The sequence below is a fragment of the Crocodylus siamensis genome, chromosome 10 (genome assembly GCF_052110815.1).
Source record: "Crocodylus siamensis isolate JL-2025a chromosome 10, ASM5211081v1, whole genome shotgun sequence".
Lineage (NCBI taxonomy): Eukaryota > Metazoa > Chordata > Crocodylia > Crocodylidae > Crocodylus > Crocodylus siamensis.
The window spans coordinates 9,402,316-9,423,885 of NC_143404.1; the positions used below are offsets into that span (position 1 = coordinate 9,402,316).

Below are 21,570 nucleotides of genomic sequence, written 5' to 3' on the forward strand. Positions count from 1 at the left end.
CTGGTTTTAGGGCTCCGGTGCTAACGAGTACAAAGATAGAGGGTTGCCCTTGAGACACTGTTTCTTTCCCCTGGAATGGAGCAGTCTCCATAACTGGAGAGGAGCTCTAGGCTTGGGAACATAACAGCGGTGGATTGAGCTTCTTCCTCTTCTTCTCTGGTCTCTTTCCGGGTTATTTTTCAGCTCCTCAGTCAATCACAAGGAAGTTACATAATGAGCTCACAACCAGCTGATACGTTTGCATCCAGTAAGCTGAGGTGATCAGCCTTAAGGGGAAAATGTTTATGTCAAATAGTAGGAGTCCATCCTACTTCCCAACGTACAGCAATTAACCCCCTCACACTCACAAGGACATTGCCCAGACCTAAAGGGGGATTATCTAAAGTTGTTTTTCTTTTTAATTACAATAAATCCTATCTAAATTTATTCTAATGCTACCGCATTTATGAAAGCTTCTGTTTAACTCGTACACGTTTCTCTCTTGGTGGCAGATTTATACATACATTAACCTCTTTATCCTTTTCTTCTTCTTTGTCCTCTTTCTCTTTTTTCTTTTCCTTGGAAACTTCTACACCTTCTGTCTTTTCTTTAGATCTTGATCTGAAAGGGGAAGTCAAAGATGTATGACAGACTTTCACAAACTGTTCCAGCTTTTCTTTGGAGGTTTCACATGCTGGACAGAATCACTGCCATTAACACTATGCATAGGCTTATGCTTTATAAATGCTTTTGAGAGTATGTATTTCACAGCAAATCTCTCCATTTCATGGAAATAATTCCCACAACTGCCAGATACGTAGACTCTATTAGGACCCACTGATTCATACGCTCTGGTTCTGTTCTTCTCATTTATTTCTGGGAGGAAGTTGCAGGCTTTGTTTCCAAACACTTACAGTTGATACTCTAGTGGCTCCACAGTTTATTTTACACCTCTTTGAATACAGCAGTTAGAATACAGATACTCAGAAATTCTTGCCTGTTACACTTCTAATGGCAAAGTGATCTAGCATTTTGCCCTAGAAATGCAAGTTCCCCCTGAGGATAGGCTACTGCCTGAAAGACATAAAAACCCCGTCCCTCCAGGAAAGGCTACCTATAAATTGAATGCAACAGGCAGACATGCATTTGATATTAAATCCATTTATCACAAATGTTATTGTGCCTACCTCCTCCCAATAAAAAGTAGATGTCTCCAATCTAAACTCAGAAGAGTAAATGTAAAATTCCTTTTACTCAATTAAATCTTATTAAGCTGTTTCATAGCCCACTGGGTTATTTTAATGCAAACCATATGCTTATTTTACAAGACATTTTTATGTCATTCCAACTTCTCCAAGTGTAATTCTTGTGATCTCATGATTAAAATACTGGATTGTCATCAACCTGCTTATTCTATATAAACATCAGCGTAACAGTTTACATACTTTTAAATTATTTTACAATACAACTTGACTCTTTGCAATTATACTGTAAATTCCAATAAGAAGTTATTTAAAATGGCACATGACCTGAAGTTAGGTTTTACTTTATTTCTAACCCAGTGTAAAAAGAGATCAAACTTTACCACTTCACTATGACTATTTAGCAGGCAGTTCATTTGAATGTAAACTCCCAATGGTAGGGCCCTTGTCTAGTTCATGTTCTAAATCAGTGGGGGCCAACCTTTATGACAGGCATGCCACAAATTAGCCCCACACCCTTCACACGTCTCTCTGATCCCATTCTTCTGCCTAATATGCTGCTATGTCTTCTGCTTCCTACCTTATCTGCCACTGTGTTGCCTGTCCCCTCCCTGGTCTAGTGTACCACAGATACAGGCTGCCCATGCCATTTGTGGCACCCCTGTTCTACTTGGTGATGAGCACACAGGCAGTATTTAACAAACAGTTTCATAGTTTCATAGTTTGTAGGGTCGGAAGGGACCTGAGCAGAACATCTAGTCCGACCCCCTGCCATGGCAGGAAAGGGTACTGGGGTCAAATGACCCCAGCAAGGTGTTCATCTAACCTCCTCTTAAACACCCCCAGGGTAGGAGCCTGCACTACTTCTCTTGGAAGCTGGTTCCAGACCCTAGCCGCCCTGACCGTGAAGTCGCGCCTCCTGATAGCTAACCTAAATCTACCCTCTGCCAGCTTGTGACCGTTATTCCTGGTCACTCCTGGCGGTGCTCGGGGAAACAGTGACTTCCCCAATGCCTGCTGATCCCCCCTGACTAGTTTATAACAGGCCACAAGATCCCCCCTCAGCCTTCTCTTTTGGAGGCTGAACAGGTTCAGGTCCCGCAGCCTGTCCTCATAGGGCCTGCCCTGCTGTCCCCTGATCATACGAGTGGCCCTCCTCTGGACCTTCTCCATGCTGTCGACATCCCTCTTGAAGTGCAGCGCCCACGTCCTTCCAGGTTGAGAAGGACCCATCTACTACCACCCTCTGGGTCCGGCCCTCCAGCCAGTTGGCGACCCATTTGACTGTGTGGGTGTCTACACCACAGCCCCCCAGTTTCTTAATGAGAACGGGGTGAGAGACAGTGTCAAAAGCCAGTTAAGAAACATGTACAAGTTTGATCCTAGCCTATATCATGGATTTCTCCAATGTGTTATACCACAGACTTATCTATTGGCATGGATACCACAGAAAAGGAGCTCTCAAACACTACTGGTTCACATACCACCTTCTCAAAAAATTGCTGGAATGTCAAGCTCAGGTATCACTACTGGCACACATAACAACAGCGTGAGAAACCCTGCCTCTTCTTTCATTACTGTTCTGAATCCATTGCTATGAATGACTCTCGTTCTGTTATTAAAAGAAAAATACATACATCTCCAAAATAAATAATTCATCTGCAAGAGAACAGTGGGAAAAAAAGAGTCATACAATTCATAAGTGGGAAACCAGTACTTGGGGTGAATTATGTGTCAGATCAAATGCCAATCATCCAAGAATTTATGATTACCAATTACTTTTCAAAAAATCTTTTGAATTTTAATATTGATTATGAAAAACAGAGTTCAACTGACTTTTCAGAGGGAACACACTAAGTTGACAATAGAGCCAGGAATACAGCCCACATCCCAGATGAAGTCAGCAACTGGCAGGGAGCAAATACGTCCTCATTAGAAGCTAGCTGCCCCTTATAAAGATATGTCATATCCACAAAATACAGTAATGGCAGGTATTAAATAATATTAGCTTTTTTGCCAAAATGTGTTAAATCTTTCCAGATGGCCTATTTTACTCTCCAACAAATGTGGAGGGTTTCCACTAGATTCTCTCTCTCTCATTACTGAGGACCAATGTCCACAGAAGAGAAATGAGTCCATTTCAGTTTCTGCAGCTGAAAGATTAACCTAATGCATGAACTAGCCCTCTGCATGGGCTTTCTGAGTACATTTCTGGACCAGTGACAGTTAATTATCTGGGAAGATCCTCTAACAGCTGCTAATAGCTTAAGAAGCTGATGAGGTCATGGATTTGTAAAACAAATATAACTATGCAACATACAAAGGGGCTGTCAGTCACTTAGATGAAAGACTCAGTGTCATTTTGCAAACTTATACATAAGGAAATGAGATCTCTCCTGGGAAAAGACCTTTGCATGCCATTGTAACAGTAAAAAAAAAGTTTCCTGACTAAAAGAATAATTACAGGAAGAGGCAAACTCATTTAATATTAGCTAAATCCTCTATCTGGCAACTATAGCCAGGACCTGCAGAAACACAGATTACAATAAGTTTTCACCATGCCTTGTTACTGGGACAGCAGTTATAGCAGTGAATGCTAGTACCTGTTTTCTGTTTTCTTGTTCTTGCCAGGACTGGGGGATCGGGACCGTCTACCTCTACTTCTGCTTCTGGATCGTCTCCTATCCCGACTCCGTGTTCTTCTCCTCTCTCTGCTCCGTTCTCGCTCTCTGCTTCTGGACCGTCTGCCGCAGGAGAAAAAATGTTTTATTTAGCATTCCATACATATGGTTGTAATTTTTAAAAAAAATAAAAACATACTTGTGTTGGGGAAAACGTGACATAAATTGGCCTGTTAAGAAGTGAGGGGAAAGAAAGATCATTTTCAGCAGTGCCCTGCCAAAGAAAGCTAAGAACCATGAAGGCCAGAAATAGAGTTACAAAATCCAGCTACAGTACCATTTCCACCGGGTGATAAACTTAACCTAAGGGAAACATACTACCTAGCACTTTACCTAATTTCACACCTGCCAGAGGCAGCCATGACAAGTAAGCACAGCAAGTGGAACATCACAGGTAGAACATCCCTCACAGAAGGGCAGATACTTCAATTCACTTTCTTAAAGACATGTACTGTGACGTGTACCTTGGGCGCTTCCTCTCCCGTGACCTTGATCTCCTCTTGTCCCTGCTGCGTGACCTCTCACGCCGACGTTCTCGATCTCTGCTTCTAGAACGTCTGTCTTCTCCGCGTTTTGCTCTTTTGTCGGATGGAGAACGACTTCTGGAGCGGCTGCCAGAACGTCCCCGTGAAGCGGAGCGCTTCCGATAGTGCCTATGTTGCGGTAAGTACACAAAATCAAGTCAAGATTCACAGGAGAACAAGTCAGAGGCATCTGTTGCATTTAGAACCCGGTCTTCTCTAGGGAAAGAACCAATTTTAAAAAAGCCTTTATTGCTCCCGCAAAACTGAACTAATGAACACACATACTCCTCTGAAGTGATGGACATGACTTGCCATCTCATTAGAACTCTTTCAAGGGAATCATTGGCAGAGCACAGCTCCTAATTGCAGCAGAGTCCCAAGAAGCATTTACTGGTGGTCCATCCGTTTTGGTATATAAAAGATTAAAAGCATACATAATCATGCCTCTTGTGTCACGGTTGACTGTGTAGTTTTACAAAGAGGTTAGATAATAGATTTGTATAGGATAGTTCGGACAGGGATGATCCTACCTCAGGCAGGGGATTGGCTTAGATGACCTCTGGAGGTCCCCTCCAGCCCCACTTCTCTATGATCTGTAAGGTTTGGGCAGTCATGGTCAGCTTATGTAAACACCTCTATCCAAGTACATTAAGTCATAGTTCCAAAGAGCTGCTATCAAACTCTGTTAAAAATATCATATGCTAGCAAGAGCATCTGTGGTTTGATGGGCAGAACACAGGGCTGGAGTCAGACCTGAACTGTATTTTTCTCAGTTATTTACAGGCTGTGACCTAGAGCGAGTCACTTCACCTGCCTCCGGCTGCAAGGTTTTGCCTGCTTAGATTCTAAATGCTTCAAAATAGGGACGGTCTCTCCATAAAACATAGCCCAGATCTGGGTTGGGACCCCTGTAATAAAACAGCAATCACTCTGACCAGAGACTGCTTCAATGCGTAAACCTTAACAGAGAAGCACAACCATAGCAGAACAGTCTGTGGCAAATATCTCTTACCTAAGGACTCAAAAATGCTCACACTTTTATAATCTTACACAAGAGCAGAGGTACCTACTGCAGAAATGCAGATACCCACGGGGGTGTCTGTACTGTTTGAACTGCGGTGTAGCAGAGACGCAGCTAACCTAGCTTCACGATAACTAACTTGTGTACCCGCAGCAGTCTCACCATGCAAGTGGTGAATACTCAACCGATTCAGCGGTGAGTATTCAACCGATACCATTCCCTTAGCTAGTTACTTAAAGTTAGCTCAGACACTAGAGCACCAACTGAAGTGAAGACATAGCTAACATGCAAACAGCACTGTACAGGCAGTCCTTGACTGACAAAGTTTCAAGTTACAACATTTCGCACTTACAACCTTTATAAATTGAGACCGTTTCAACTTTCTGACCTCAGTTTCAACTTTACAACGCTCGATCCGACGCGACGCCAAGCCAACGAACGAGTTCATGGTGTCACACATCTCCCTGGAGAACATCTATCCAAACTTCCTTGGACACATTCTTTAAGAAAGCAAAAACCTGCAGCCAAGACTCTGGAGGAGACTCCAGCCAAGAGCCCTTCAAAAAGTCCAGCACAGTCACCTCAAAGAAGTCCTTCCAAATCAATGATTGCTATTTACATTGATGTAGTGCTATCACTCATCTATAATTGATTAAGTACAAAATTTGGGGTTATTTTTGATGAAAATTGGGTATCGGGCCTTGGTTCGGAACCAATCCCCCATTTATTACATTGTAACTTGGAACTGATTTTTTCCAATAGGAAACAACATTTCGACTTAAGACATGGTTTTCAGGAACCAGTCGTGTCCGAGGATTGCCTGTAATACTAGGCAGGAGTTCAAGGTGAAAAATAAAGCACTAAAATCGAATGGATTTAGACAGCACGTAACTGCCTACATTTTTGCCAGGAAAGAACAATTAGCACTCTGGTCACAGGGAGTATTCAAACCAAATTCCCATCCCAAGGTGTGGGACCTTGGAAAGCCCGGCTTCCCCCACCTGGCAGCATCCCCCGCCCACGCGTCTGCCTCGCAGCGTAGCCCCAAGACGAAGGTGTGTTGCAGTTCATGACTGCAAAGTGTTATTTAAAGAGGCTGGATGGACCGAGAGCACGAAGGTGCGTCTGCCTCACAGGGCAGCACTGAGAGGAAGCTCCACAGATGCCAGGGAAGCGTCGTACGCGCCATGAAGGTGGCAACAGCAGTTTGCTCTGAAAGCAGTGGACCCGCAACCAGCCCGACGAGGAGGAGGACCCAGCCCGGCTCAGAGATGTCACCTCCCGACTCGCTGGTGCGCGGAGCAGCCCCCCCGCACCGCTCCGACCACCCGCCGGCGCCAGGGCCCTCGCGAGGCCACATCTCGGCTACACGTGGAACCGTGCCCAACCTTCGTGTCCTTAAAACGCCTCCCAGGATGAGCCCCCCGCTCCCGGGCAGGTCGTTTCCCCTCAGGTTCAACCCAGCCCAGCCCGGCCCGGCCCCTGTGGGCCGACAGCGGCCTGTCCCGGCCGGAGAAGCGGGTCTCGCAGCGGCCCTGGGGCTGAGGCCGGGGGGAGCGGGCGGGAAGGCCCCAGCGGGAGGAGCCGTCTCACCTGGACTCGCGGCCCATGGCGGCGGCGGCGGCGGCGTTGGCCCAGGAGCTGGTGCGCGGGCTCTAGGCGGCCGCCATTCCGCGCGGCGGGCAGAGGGGCGGGGCCGGGGACAGGCCTGCGCCGCGTGCGCCCCTTGGCGGCCGGAGGCCGGGAGCGCAGGGACAAGGATCTCCCCCCCCACCCCGCAGCCCGCTGGGCGCTCCGGGCTCGGCCCCAGCGCCAACCCCCCCCCCCCCGGAGACATGTGAACCTGGGCCCCTGGCGGGGCAGGGGTCTGCAAACGGACGGTTACCGAGGAGCCCCCTCAAAACAGAAATGAAATAAAGGAGCAAGCGGGTCCCTCCCCCACCCCCGAGCAAATTAAACGGCAACAGAGAGTAACAAATGACATTTTAATAAATTTAATAGAAAACAACCGCTGTAGAAATAAACGTCCGATACATGTACGTGCGTGAGCAAAAGGGAAGGGGAGGAGGGGGTGCAAATCGAAGGCAGGATGAAGGAGATCCGTTTCTGGATCGCGGATGATTTGCCCCGGCAACCCCGTGCGTCGTTCAAGTCGAGAGCCACGGGTTGCAGGCGACCCCTGGCCCTATCTGCTCCTGTCTGGACAAAGTATCCTTTCAGCTCAAAAGCTCCATATTATATTTCAGGGGTGTCAGTTGTAGTCGTGTTGGTCTCAGGACATCGGCAGACAAGGTCCTTTGGGTGCATATATCTTCTATATTCACCCAAAGGCCCTTGTCTGCCTATTGTATTTCAGGCCACCTGAGAAATGATCTGCTTGGCCATTTCAGAGTTAAAGGAAAGCAAAAAGAGCAGGGCAGACTGCAAAAATAAACACGAGTATAAATCAAAATGCTTTGTTAAGTTTAATAAAGATAGGGGGGCCCTTTAAAAGGTGATATATTATTAACCTGTGCTTTTTCTGCACCCTCCCTAGTGCTACACTGCATTTCTGCAACACTTGCTAATTCAGATAAATAATCCTGGAAGTCAAGTCATGTATCATTTCTGAGAATAATCTTCACATTTCAACCATAGCTAGAATCTCAACTATCAGCATCTGCTGAAATTTTGTCCCAAGCATTTCTGCCAATGGACCTAAATCAGGTTGTCCCCCCTCCCCACAATCTATCCTTAAACATCTACACTTAGATGTTGACACATAAAGTAACTGCGATACAAAGCAATCTTCCATAATTTAGAACACAAGTTCCTTGCTTCAGACATAGAGAAGAGATCTGATCCTGGGTTCAGGAGTGCAACGATGTCATATTTCAGATTATTTTAAATGGGGAAAAAAATTCAGCAGCAAGTAGAGTCTTGTTTACTTGAGAAACACAAACCAGATTAAATAGGAGGCAAAACTGTTAGCAACATTACCAGGCATCCCCTCCCAATTGAAAATCTGGTGTCAGTCTACTTCTGACTACCTGGATGCTTCAAATAAATAATATACAGAAGACAATAGGTTAAGGATAACAGCAGGTTCAGATACAGTAGCAGCAAATATCCAAATATGGGTAATGGGAAGGGTTGGCTGATGGAGATCCCTCCTCAAATAGCCCGTTCCAGTTTACACCACCCCACTAAGGCCAGATTTCTGCTGGACTGGGGGCAGAATGACTGCTACCCTCCCCCCTAGAGAGCAGAAGGCATCTGCCATGGGAGCCCCCATCCCTCCTCCCTGCTTCTACATCTGCTCCAGAAAAGGTGTCAGTTTCCACCCCTCCCTCCACACCCACACATTGATCTTCATATGGAAATCAACTCAGAATAACATGGTGATAAGAATTCTTGTTCCTTGCTTGTTTCAGTACTTAGGATTTGAATAAGTATGCCTATTGTGGTTTATTTGGAGGGACTTCAAACCAAAACGTAGCAGAGAGGAATTAGCAAGTCAGTTAACATATAAATAGCTCTGCTGAATGCTAACCAAGGGCTGGATTTAGGCTATTGAGCAGCAGCACTATTAAGCAGCAGGAGCAGAACTAAGCAATTAAGGCCCTGTTTACATGCAAATGTCTTTTTCTATAAACAGAGGAAAAGAAACACAGAATATAGATGTCAGTTGAAATTGTTTTAAGCACCCTTGCAAAGACCCAGGAAAAAAAATTGTTCCCTTGTTAACTAAAAGTTGAATAAAACTGCTGTATTTGATGACTATTGAAGCAACTGCTTGAGAGAATGGGGTGCAGCTTTCACTGTAGAAAATGAACTGTCTAAAGAAGAAGAGCGCAAGTAGGGTGTACATGAAAGCCGGAGTAAAATTAGGGCCAGGATTAAAGAGCTCATGGAAACATCTGAGACCAGCAGCACACATGCCTTCTTGCTTCACAGTTAATGGCATTTGTAGGCCAACAGGATTTTTCTCACTCTAGAATCCTCACTTGAAGTCTGTTACCGGCGCAACAAATAATTTATGGCACCAAGAGAGGATGAGAGCTCCAAGCCACAGGACAATGAAGAGGCATGTGTCAGCCAACCCCACTGCAAAAGCCACAGGCTTTTTTATTCAGCATTCAGAGTCTGAACGTAAGGATTCATTTTATATTAGTCATGGATTTTTTTTAAATATGGAAGCAACACCAGAAGAGCAGTCCTTACGTGTATCCAGTTGCAACGTGTATACATATGGGCTTCATGAAAGCACATTTGTGCTCTCACACTGCAGAGCCAAAAGGGAGCAGCAATTCAAGTGATGTCAGGGGTGGAGGAAGAAGGATGTCTTCTAGTTAAACAAGTAAAGGAAATCAATCACTGACACTTGCACTCTATTCTTCACATTTGCCATGTGCAGAAACAATAGCTGAATACACTGTACTAAGACCACTCCCACCCTGAAACCCTGTTTATCCATTCACAAATGAGTGACTTTAAGATGCCTGTCGAGCATTCCAACAGATAAGAATTAAATTAAAGGTCTAAACCAGTTTGCATATCCACAGATGTTACAGGAATACAGAATGCAAAAAATGTGTGTAACTGCTGCTTTGAGGTCTACAAGCCCTCACGGTGCATCAGAACCAAAAAACACCAGCAGTTCATGGCAGAAAATAAAAGTAAAGAAGTAGACACAAAGATCTGTGAAGACATCTCCCATTTTGCTATAGGTGTCCATGGAGCGACTAATCACTTCTGCAGGAATCCCCGACAATAAAAGAGCAGCAGTTAATACCGTAGTTTTCACTTTCTTCTCGCACTGAAAAAAAAGAACAAAACAATAAAGTAGTGACTACTAAGGGTATGAAAAGTCATAACTTCTAAATACATTTTAAATCCAACGAGTTTCTCTGGGGACTACCCCCTACTTTGAGTGACAAGCCAACATTTGAAGTTAACATCATTGTGTGAACTGGTGACAAATGTGTGTGAATTCATGTTCTGATGGTCTCCTAATCAGCTGTCTACAAAAAGGTTCACCAGTGCAGTTAGGCCAGGATAGACATGTTGCAAACCATCACACATATCCATACTGGTTTCTTCTGTAAAGAACTGTATTTTTGCCAGCAGAGCTTTAAAACATATAGATAACTTCTGGACATATACGCACGCACACACTTTTGTGGAAGGCCAGGTAGGGATGTTTCGTGTAGGCTGTTTTTGTGCCATAAAATCCTATTCATTTTGTTATGGACCATGGTTTTAGTTATGTCAAGGGACCTTTACCTTTGAATTGATATCCCATTGCATTTAAAACACATTTTTGTGACTGCAGTGTTCACCTATATGACATTTCAAAGTGTTCTGAATCAGAACAGTTTAGTACCACAACTACGCATTATACAAAAAGGTAAATAATTTATGAATATTATGACAGTCATAATCATCAATGTATTTTAACAAAATAATGAAACGGATACCAGTAACAGAATAACCTGCGTAAACAAACAAAATCAGGGCACTCTACATTAACAATTAGAGAATTTTTAATGGAAGAAGAGGAATTCAGCCATCTCCTCTCAAGATTCCCCATGGAAGCTTTACTTTCCACTAGCCCAGACACAGGCAGGCCAGCCTGAGGTTTAAAGTCTCATTGAAACATAGAGTATACAGATAACTACCATTTGCTTTCAATTCAGAGACTTACCTCTGAAATATAAAAGGTTGAAAAACTGATTTTGAGAACCACAGAAACGAAGAGAAATGCTCTAGCTAGCAGACAACTTAGTGCAGGTATTCTGAGGCCAATACCCTAGTGTGCGGTCTGGTAGCTTGTGAAGACCACTATCAAATAATTACTTGAAAGTTCACTGTTTTTACTTACATATTTACTACTCTCACTTATTCTACTTGCTACACTGACTCTACTATTCCTTTTCACACGCAAATATTCTCTTTCAACTATGGCTATGAAGTACTATTCTGCCTGACTTTACAAAGCAGACCGACAAAAACCATCAAGCAAGCAGCTGCTTCTTTATGATTAACTTGTGATACGATCCCATTAATATAAAGCAGGGGATATAATCTCACCATGTTGAGAAGCAGAAAGTAACAGGCATAAATAAAATCACCACATTTCAGACTTCTCCAAAACTGAGTTCAGAGCAGCAAAGGTCAAGGACCCATTTCACTGAGAGGGAAACATTCTGTTTGGTCAAGCATGACATGAACAGTGCCTATGGATGGAGCCTAAAAACAGCAACCGCAGAGAAGTACAGTGTAAATGGAAGGTAAAATCCTACCAAATCAAAGAAAAATCCAAGTAAATGCTTCCTACTGGGCTATAGCTAAATATTTAGTAAGCACAAAAATCAGAACACAAAACTCATTTTCACCCAAGACTTTTAAGAACATTTGGATTCAGGTCCTCCAAGATTAAAAGCTAGGGTATTAAGTGCCTTTCACTTCAAATAAAAGGGAGCCAAAGTATCATACTGCAAGTGATAGCTATTGAACCTGACTCTATTTGTAGTACACTCAAGTGCTGGGTAGTATTGTAAAGTATAGTCTGTGGAAGACCTAGGCCTTCCTAACCACAAATACATTCCCACAAAAATCGGAAGCTGAAAGCACCCAAAATGAGTTTTGTTCGGGCACTGGGCTTACCTTTGGAAAATACTTGGACAATCCCATGTAGGCAAGTTGTAGAGTAAGAAATGGAGCAAATATTGACTGAGAAGAAAATATAAGATAATGAATTAGACAAACAGATAAATTGAGGAATCGCAGTAATTTGCACTTCCAAGGGAACTGACATTTATTTGTAATAAAATATTTCAGCTGCTGCACTGAAAAGCTATGGAAAACGACAGCTATGTTTATAAATAACACTGATCTAAATAGATAATGGCTAAATTAGAAGATGAATCTCTTCCTTATCAGGCCTGATCCTTCACTGAGATGGGTGCGGGGGTTCACAACACCTTAGACTGTGATTACTGCTAGAGATACAGCAATACTTTGTAAAGCCAATTATGATTCAAGAGTTGGCATTTTGTACTAGATGAGATGTAAACAGATGTTTGGAGCACTCTGGTGCTAATTAACGTTCTCAGTCTCCAGGGGCTAAGATTTGAGTTTGTACTCCTCTCAGCTGCTACACAGCATCCGCACTAAGTACATAGTGTTGATTCTGAGAGGACTACCAGCCTCAAGAAAAGCCAGCAATTCATCTGGACTGATATGCCACATTCTATGCATCTAGTCATCCTTGGAGCCAAGTATATGACATGCCTAGACTGGCAACAACTAGGCTGGGTTTTGCCTGGTCACAGTGAAGCATCGTTTTCTGTAACTCACCAAATGCTTGCACACAAAGGCTCGGACTCCGATGGCAAGAAGGGCGCATCCCACGAGTCTAAAAATCCGAAAAGAATCAAACTCCTCCCCTGCATTCCCATTCTCTTGACTTGGCTTCTCACTCATCAACTGGTTCCTTAGCTTCATTGCTTCATCAAATCTCGAGATGTACTGATCTAACCCATGTCGTGGTGCTCGTTGTGCAGGTTCGGGTGGCAACTCCCCTCTGCTGCGATGCCGGAGCTCACTGGGACCCTCACCACCAAGCTCAGGAGTTTTGCTGAACAAGTCCTTTTTGTCTCCCTTGAGCTCCGTAATGCCACTTGCATGATCAGCTGTTCCTGCCAGACTACAGACAGCATCACCCAGCACAATTCGCTTTGAAACTGAGGGAACAGGGAGGGAATTGGACTTCTCCAATTCAAGCTGAAGTTTTGATTCTGAGAGAGTATCATCATCTAAAGAGGATAAACAACACAGTGAATACATTACACACTGCTCAAACCAACCTCTAACCCCTGCTGTATTTTGGGCATCTAGGCTGATCCATCGAATACGAGTGTGAAACCACAGCTTAACAATCAATAAATATATTAAATTAAAAAATAATGAATGCCTATTCAGTAGATATGTGAGCACTGGCAGTCCCATTTTATAGCTAGAGAAATGGAGGCCAAGGATAAGCAACTTATGCAAGGCAAGAGAAGAATTTTGTATTAGAAGTAGGGGTAGAATTCAGGAATTCCTGGCTTCTGCTGGTAAATTATACCATAACTCCAGATGAAGAACACCATAGAGCCAACCATAAAACAGGCAACCTCATCAGGAAAAATCTGTTACCTCAACAGTGTCTTCTGATATTTCTCAATTGCAATAGGAACCCAAATGGCTCCAATCCACTGTACAACTGCTATGATACATAAGTCAATATGGCACTTTCAAACACACCAAATAAGTTATATGCTTTTATTTGTTGGGTAGTATTAGTCAAAAGTGGGGCAGAGGCTTTCTTCAGGTGTTTGTATGTTATCTCAGGTGTTGAAGTAGTTAAAGTCAATCAGCTATGAAAAATTAAGTGAGAGCTCTGGGTTTGAGGGGAGAGTAAAGAAAAAGTCTTCTTAGATAGGAGCAGTTTATACCAAGCACAGACAACTGCATAAGGAGAGAATTCAGAGCAGGTCAACTGTATAAAAGGAAGAAGGAACAGACAGCCCACAGGGAGCAGAGAAGTACATCTTGGCTTGTTTCTCTCTCCAGTCAATGGCAAAACTGAAGTCTTACACCTGCAGAGAATGACCTTGTACTTGGCAGAAAAAGGGAAGCCACCAGAAAAGAACACAGACACCCTAGGCATGGATACTAAAATCAGGGGGGAAATGCAGTTTAGAACAGTGTATTTCAAAACAGATTGAGTCATGGTTTACAGATACCCTTTAAAATTAAAATCTGAAAGCTCTTACAAGACTGCTTCTCATCACAGAATTTTCTGGAAATACAAATGATCTCTAATCAACTGCACGTTTGCTGGGGAATTTTGTATGACAGCCATAGCCAGCAAATGACTTTAAGCAATGTGTCATAACAAAGAAAATTTGCTTTTGGTATTTCAAAAGATTGTTTCAGTTAAAATTTAAAGATGAAATAAAGCAACGGGACCTGAACCTGTTCAGCCTCCAAAAGAGAAGGCTGAGGGGGGATCTTGTGGCCTGTTATAAACTAGTCAGGGGGGATCAGCAGGCATTGGGGGAGTCACTGTTCCCCTGAGCACTGCCAGGAGTGACCAGGAATAACGGTCACAAGCTGGTGGAGGGTAGATTTAGGTTAGATATCAGGAGGCGCGACTTCACGGTCAGGGCGGCTAGGGTCTGGAACCAGCTTCCAAGAGAAGTGGTGCAGGCTCCTACCCTGGGGGTTTAAGAGGAGGTTGGATGCAGATCTTGCTGGGGTCGTTTGACCCCAGTACTCTTTCCTGCCACGGCAGGGGGTCGGACTAGATGTTCTGCTCAGGTCCCTTCCGACCCTAGAAACTATGACACTATGAAACGTAACAGAAGTTGAAAAGAAAAACTGTGCACTTCATACAACTCTGCAACAGCCATTAACATAAGCAGCTTCTTGGGGAGAAACAGTAGCAGATCTAGTTGAGAGAGCAAGGAACGGGGAGATGGGACCTCAGGGCTCCATACTCATCACTTCAGCTTCAAATGGCTGCTGAAGTGGGCATCTGATGAATGGGTCTACTGAGAACCAGAGAAACTAGTGATTCATCTTAAAATAAAAATTTGCAAAAGCGCCAAGTATCATCTGCTCTGTTTTCCAAGTCAATACCTCCCCACGCCATAAGATCATGTTTTATTTTCTGAAGGCAAATCCTTATGGATGAGGAACCGTATCACTCCCCCTGTGATCGCCAGCCACATCACTACCATACCACTAATACCACCGCTGTGATCACTACCATACCACTACCTGTGATCGCTAACCGCATCACCACATCACTACCCCTGTGATTACTAACCATATCACTACTGTATCACGATCACCTTACCACCCCTGTGATCACTCACTGCATCACTACCATATCACCCCGGTGCCTCGGGCCCTCTGCGAGCAAGGCGCGCTCCTCCCCTCTACTGCCCTGCCCCTTTCCTAGCCCGTCTGCTCTGAAGTCGTTACTTGCGATATTACAACTCGGCCCTGTTGCTCCGAGCCAGCCGCACTGCCAGCTGCCCGAAGTAACACCCGTTAAACCCGTTTGCTATTCCCGTTAAACCCGGGGGAAGGGACGGAGACATCAAACAGACAGAAGGAAGCTGAGGGACCTGCGACAACGGGTCTCCAGGAGGCCGGTCGAGACACGAGGAGATAAAGTGAGTCTACAAATAGAAAAGAAAACTGTTTATAGCGCGCAGTCCCCGAAGGGTGCCGACCGGTTTAGGCCCCGGCCCGGCCCGGCCCCACCGGCCCTCACCCTTGGCCGCGGGGCGGTGGAAGCCCATGATCCGGTTGATCCGCTCCTCCGAGTTCAACAGCAGCTTCCTCCGCCGCAGCTCGGCCCGGCGCTGGGACGCCGACTGCCCCCCGGCCCCGCCGCCCGCGGCCGCCGCCTCCATCGCCGCCGCACAATGGAGCGGACCCGCCGCCCGCCCGCCCGCCCGCCCGCCCGCGCACGCGCCGCGGCCTGCCCTCAGCTAGCATGGCGCGCGTGGCGTCATGGAAGGGCGGAGCTTGCCCTGCCCTGGCGGAGGGGAGAAGAGCGTCATCCCGCGCCCGGGGGCGGGCCCAGAGCCTCAGCCCCTCCCACCAGCAGGGGCTGGAGGGTGGCGCGTGTGGTGTTGCCGGCCGCGCAGGGCGCTTATAGGAGGAGGAAGATTTTTGCAATTGATTTTTCTCCTTGCTTGATTCTGGCCCGGTTGCGCTGGCTGCTCCCCCTGAGAAAAAAGGTCCTGATGCTTTAAATGTTTGCAGCTTCATATAAGTCTTATATAAGTGTGTAAGGGGTGTGCATCGGCCTTCTATAAGCAGGTAAGGCAGGGGCAGGCAGTTATTTTGGGCAGAGGGCCATTTACTGAGTTTTGCCAAGCCATCGAGGGCGGCATGACAGGCAGCCGGGGCAGATACATTTTAATTTTCTAAATTTTTTAGGTGCCCCGTGGGCCAGATAGACTGGCCTGGCGGGCCGCATCTGGCCCGAGCCACATTTTGCCCATCCCTGACATAAGGGGTGTGCATCGGGATCTGGGGGAAGGCCTATTCATCAGAGCGCCCCAAGGGATAACAAGGACCAATGGTCACAAATTCCTCCAGGACCATTTTAGGCTGGACATAAGGAAGAACTTCTTTACTGTCCGAGCCCCCAAGGCCTGGAATAGACTCCCTCCAGAGGTGCACCTACTTTAGACTTATTCAAGAAACATTTGGACACATCTTGCTGGGATCCTTTGACCCTAGCTGACTTCCTGCCCCTGGGCCAGGGGGCTGGACTCGATGATCTGTCGAGGTCCCTTCCAGCCCTAATGTCTATGAAATCTATGTCTGTGCCCCTTCTTGCAAGAGGGTGCGGGTGTGTCTCAGCACCAACACCATTTCCCCAAAAGTATCACCGTTTAACAAGAGGGTACAAACAGGTGTGTTATATTATTTACACACAGAAGCATTCACACAGCAAAGCATGGAAACCTGATCACCAAAGGACCCCTCTCAAAAGTGCAACCTAAAACACCAACTCCAGTCTCACAAGGACCCTTCAGGGAGAGACTCTTCACCTTGTGCACAGCCCCAGCTGTTTCTGATGGCACAAGGAATTTCACTGCTCGCAGTTACACTGCATCACTTCTGCAGCCTTTTCAGTGCAACTCACTCAGGCCCTGCTGTGTCACAGCAGCCAGAGTCCCTCTCTGCTGGGGTCTCTTCAGTGGGGAAGCCAATCCTTCTCCCAGCTGCACTCAGACCAGGCTCCTCCACAATCTACTTGGGGCCTCTTTCAATGGTGCATGCAACATATCAAGGAGCAAGGCCTCCTCCCTTCTCTGGGCAACATGGCTCACCCTTGCAGCTCCTCTTTCCCACGTTCCCTCCTAGGAACCAGCAAAGCTCTCTGGGCATATCTACACATGCGCAATAGCCTACTTTAATGGACATTAAAGCATCACTACAAAAAAGTGTTCTTTAGTTAATGCACATTAAAATAAGCTAATGTGCATTACAGTGTCACTAAAAACCCTACTCTTAGTTCATTAGCGTTATGATAAGCTAATGCACATTTTTCTAGAACTTCACAAAGAAGGTACTAGATTTAATGCACGCTAAGTAAAGCACGTTAATGCACGTGTAGATGTGCCCTCTGGGTCTAGCTTTCCTGGGCTTGGAGTGGCCCCATCCCTTGATGCTTAACCCCAGCCCTGGGTGGTGAGGGGATTACAAGTGTTATTCCAGACACCAGGGTTCTTGCCGCACTGTGCCATGCAATTTGCCCCTACAACGGGGCCTGGGGGTTTCCAGGTTACTTGTTTCTAGGGCAGATCCACTGAGCGTGATCATATCCCAGAGGTGTTATAGCTCAGTCCCTGATCCTGTAGCAGACTGATTCAGAATAAAAAAAAGGGTTCCCTCAGAGCCAGGCCTTGTGTTTAGCAAAAGGTTGTCAAGCTCCAGCTGTTTTGAACAAACAGTTCCAGGATTTTTTTTTTGAAGTAACTTAATAAAGGCAGAAGTTTTCTGACTAGCTCTAAGTGCCGCTGTTGTACAAGCAATTAATTTCATCCAGAGGCAGCTCCAGCTGTGTCTGGATAGTGAAGTACATTTCGATCCTTTGAAATGAAAGGCAGTACATACCATCACAAAACAAATTACTCTAACTAAATGGTATTTTAAAGGAATATTCCATATAATTTTGATCCATTCCTGAGAACCACAGTCAGTAAGCAGCAGCAACCAAGTCCACTGATAAACTAAACTGGTAAACATCAGATACTTGCTGATGTGATTGCAGAGCCTCTACCCATCATCTCTGAAAACTCATGGCAAGTGGGAGAGGTCCTGGCCAATTGGAAAAGGACAAACATAGTGCCCATCTTTAAGAAAGGGAAGGAAGGGGATCCAGGGAACTGCAGACAGGTCAGCCTCACCTCAGTCCCTGGACAAATCATGATGCAGGTCCTCAGGGAATCTGTTCAAAAGCACTTGAAGGAGAACGTGATTAGAAACAGACAGCATGGATTCACCAAAGGCAGATTATGCCTGACCAATCTGATTACTTTCTACAATAAGAAGACTGGCACTGGCACTGGCACTGGCTCTGGCTCTGGCTCTGGCTCTGCAGAAAGAGCTGTGAACATGATATACCTTGACTTTAGCAAGGCTTTTGATATGGTCTTCCACAACATTCTTGCAAGCAAGGTAAGGAAATATGGGTTGAATAAATGGACTGTAAAGTGGATAGAAAACTGGCTGAATCATCAGGCTTACAAGGTAATAATCCACGGCTCGATGTCTAGTTGGCCGCCAGTATCAAGTGGAGTGCCCAGGGGTCAGTCCTGGGGCTGGTTTTGTTCAATGTCTTCATCAACAACCTGGAAGATCGGATGTAGTGCACCCTCAGCAAGTTTGCAGATGACCCCAAGCTGGGAGGGGGTGGGAAGGAGAGTAGTGGATACGCTGGAAGCTAGGGCTAGGATTCAGAGAGACCTCAACAAATTGAAGGACTGAACCAAAAGAAATCTCAATGAGGTTCAATAAGGACAAATGCAAAGTCCTGCACTTAGGATGGAACAATCTCATGCACCAGTACCAGCTTGGCACTGACTGACTGGCTAAGCAACAGCTCTGCAAAAAAGGACCTGGGGGTTACAGTCAACAATAAGCTGAATCTGAGCCAACAGTGTGGTCTTGTTGCAAAGAAGGCTAATGGCATCTTGGGCTGCTTTAGAAACATTGCCAGCAAATCAAGGGAAGTGATTATTCCCCTCTATTCCATTTGGCACTGGAGTCCTGTATCCAGTTTTGGGTCCCCTACTACAGTAAGGATGTAGACAAACTGGAGAGTGGAGAGCAACAAAAATGGTTAGGGAACTGGGGCACATGACTTCTGAAGAGAGGCCAAGGGAACTGGGCTTATTTAGCCTGGAGAAGAGAAGACTGAGTGGGGATTAATAGCAAACTTCAACTACCGGAAGGGGGTCCAAAAAGGATGGGGCTAAACACATCATAGTGGTGGCAGATGACAGAACAAGGAGCTATGGTTTCAAGTTGCAGCAAAGGAAGTTTAGGTTAGATATTAGGAAGAACTCTCTCATCAGGAGGGTAGAAAACACTGGAACAGGTCACCCAGAGAGGTGATGGACTCTCCATCCTAGGAGGTAAAGACCCGGCTAGACAAAGCCTTGGCTGGGATGATCTAACGGGATGGTCCTGCTTCGAGCGGGGGGTTGGACTAGATGTGATCTCCTGGGGTCCTTCCATCCCTCATCTTCTATGATAAGGAAAATAATATTCTATAAACCACAGCTGTCCTGGAGGCTTTTGTATGGCTGAAATCCACAGCAAGCTAATTATAGTTCACCAGCAAGGTCTAGTTCATTCAGGTCTCCTTCGTGAGAAGTTTGCATTACGGTACGTTAAACACTAAAACATGATCATGGAAATCTTGCATCCAACTTCAGGGGCACATATTCAGAGAGGAAAATCTCTTTATAAAAAGCCAACATAAAATTGGGATGTAGAAAGAAAGAGGCCCTTCACACATGTAGGTGTATAAAAAGCAACATTTTGCTCTAGGTATGTCCTGCTCTAGTCTCAGAGGACGTGATCTTGAGAATTTGCTTGCATATTTTTGGCCAGAAAAAAAACCCTTTACACCTCAAAATCTAGTGCTACAATGAGAAAGGCAAACCTGCAGAACTCAACGTTCTGAATATGGTACACGTCCCGTAACAAGAACCACATGAAAGGCCAAATATGTTAACAGCCTGTGTTCTTCATGAACTAACGAGATCTTTTAGACTACTTGACTACCTTCATGTGATCCACACAGCAATTCCTAAATTACATCAGGTCACAGAATTTCCATGTCAATGTAGAATACAAAGGATATTTGTTTTATACTGGCCTAGACTCATAAGGATTCAAGTCTAAGGAACTAGAGCCTATAATTCCCTATTTTATTAAATATTCAAATTCACATATCACTGTGTCATTCCCAGGAAGATTAGGTCATGCTTCATCATACTCTAGAAATACCAGTGTATCACATATCAGACAATTTAACTTAGCCCTGTGAAATGGCTGCTTAGTGCAGTGCTGTTGCTTGTTTTAAACTAATGCTATTCCAGTATATTTGTTATTCTTAACTGCACCAAGAATGTGAAAAGATATGTACTGGAGAGACAATAAAATGGCATCTGTAAATACAGACAAAGTGCTTAACACAGTGTGTATGCTATACCAACCAAGTCATCCATATAGCTCTTCCCCTTGCTGCAAATCCTCACAATCCCATCAGCAAATTCTAGCAGGAGGCTAGAAGAGTGGCACCCCGCCCCCCATACAAAAAAACCCCAGTAGCTATGGGAGTGGGGAAGGGGGGAGGCCATTTTTTGTGGTATGTCCACAAAACAACAAATGCCAACGGGACCTAGACCAACCCTTTAAGAAAAGTTTAATGGATCATACTTCTCAGGACAGGCATTATCACTTGTCCTTTTCTGGCTGAAAAATCATGTTGCTAAGTCATCCACTGAGAGGTGGAGCTGAGAAGTCATCCAGCTGCCTCACAGGTCCAGATCACCAACCCTCCTCTCGGGACCTTGAACAGGAGGAAACCTGAGATCCAAACACTGAAGTGCAATGCCAGCTCTAGTAAATGCCAGGCTGGACTGCTCAACTCAGGCAAGAAATCAAGTTCTGTTTTGAGCTCTTTGGCGACCGAGGAAAGGAGGATCTTACTTTTGGCCCATGCCCTAGTTTGGCACAAGAGAGCTGTATATTGCCAAGTTCCACGAAGCAGAGAGGAAACCAAATGTAGGTCCTGATGATGGTAGGTCCTGACATTGTGTAACTCAGGAATTGCCATATAAGACCAATAATCTGAATGCAATGCTCCTTACCTTTGTCCATACTTCCTTGGAAGTCGCCAAGGGCCATATGTGTTTAAGAAAGCAGTTTCCTTTACCTCATCAGACTCCTGGCACAGGCAGCTTCCCCTTCCACTTGAGCTGCTGAGAAGAACTTAAAAAAAAATGAATGCCTCTGGTTCCTGCCCTTTTATAAATATATCAGTCCCCTCTGCAAAGTCAGTCCCTGATCAGCCCCATCAGACCCTTCCT

The 21,570-nt window shown here is 45.2% G+C and overlaps 2 protein-coding genes across 2 annotated transcripts in view; both read right to left on the reverse strand.

Moving 5' to 3' along the window:
* Nucleotides 1–7,127, reverse strand: part of DDX46 (DEAD-box helicase 46) — a 29,357-nt gene extending 22,230 nt beyond the window's left edge. Inside the window, exons 1-4 of the mRNA XM_090064849.1 lie at nucleotides 7,001–7,127; nucleotides 4,327–4,515; nucleotides 3,785–3,925; nucleotides 504–600 (exon numbers count right to left, since the gene is read on the reverse strand). Of these exons, the coding sequence (XP_089920975.1) occupies nucleotides 504–600; nucleotides 3,785–3,925; nucleotides 4,327–4,515; nucleotides 7,001–7,017 (444 nt within the window). The 5' untranslated portion in view covers nucleotides 7,018–7,127. The remainder of the gene's footprint in view (nucleotides 1–503; nucleotides 601–3,784; nucleotides 3,926–4,326; nucleotides 4,516–7,000) is intronic.
* A 251-nt stretch (nucleotides 7,128–7,378) lies between these two features.
* CAMLG (calcium modulating ligand) lies at nucleotides 7,379–15,972 on the reverse strand. The gene is made up of 4 exons (XM_090020393.1): nucleotides 15,720–15,972; nucleotides 12,749–13,206; nucleotides 12,056–12,121; nucleotides 7,379–10,205 (listed from the first exon to the last, which is right to left on the reverse strand). The coding sequence occupies exons 1-4, from the start codon at nucleotides 15,859–15,861 to the stop codon at nucleotides 10,014–10,016; spliced, it is 858 nt and encodes a 285-aa protein (XP_089876519.1). The 5' UTR covers nucleotides 15,862–15,972; the 3' UTR covers nucleotides 7,379–10,013.
* Between the last annotated feature and the right edge of the window lie 5,598 nt (nucleotides 15,973–21,570).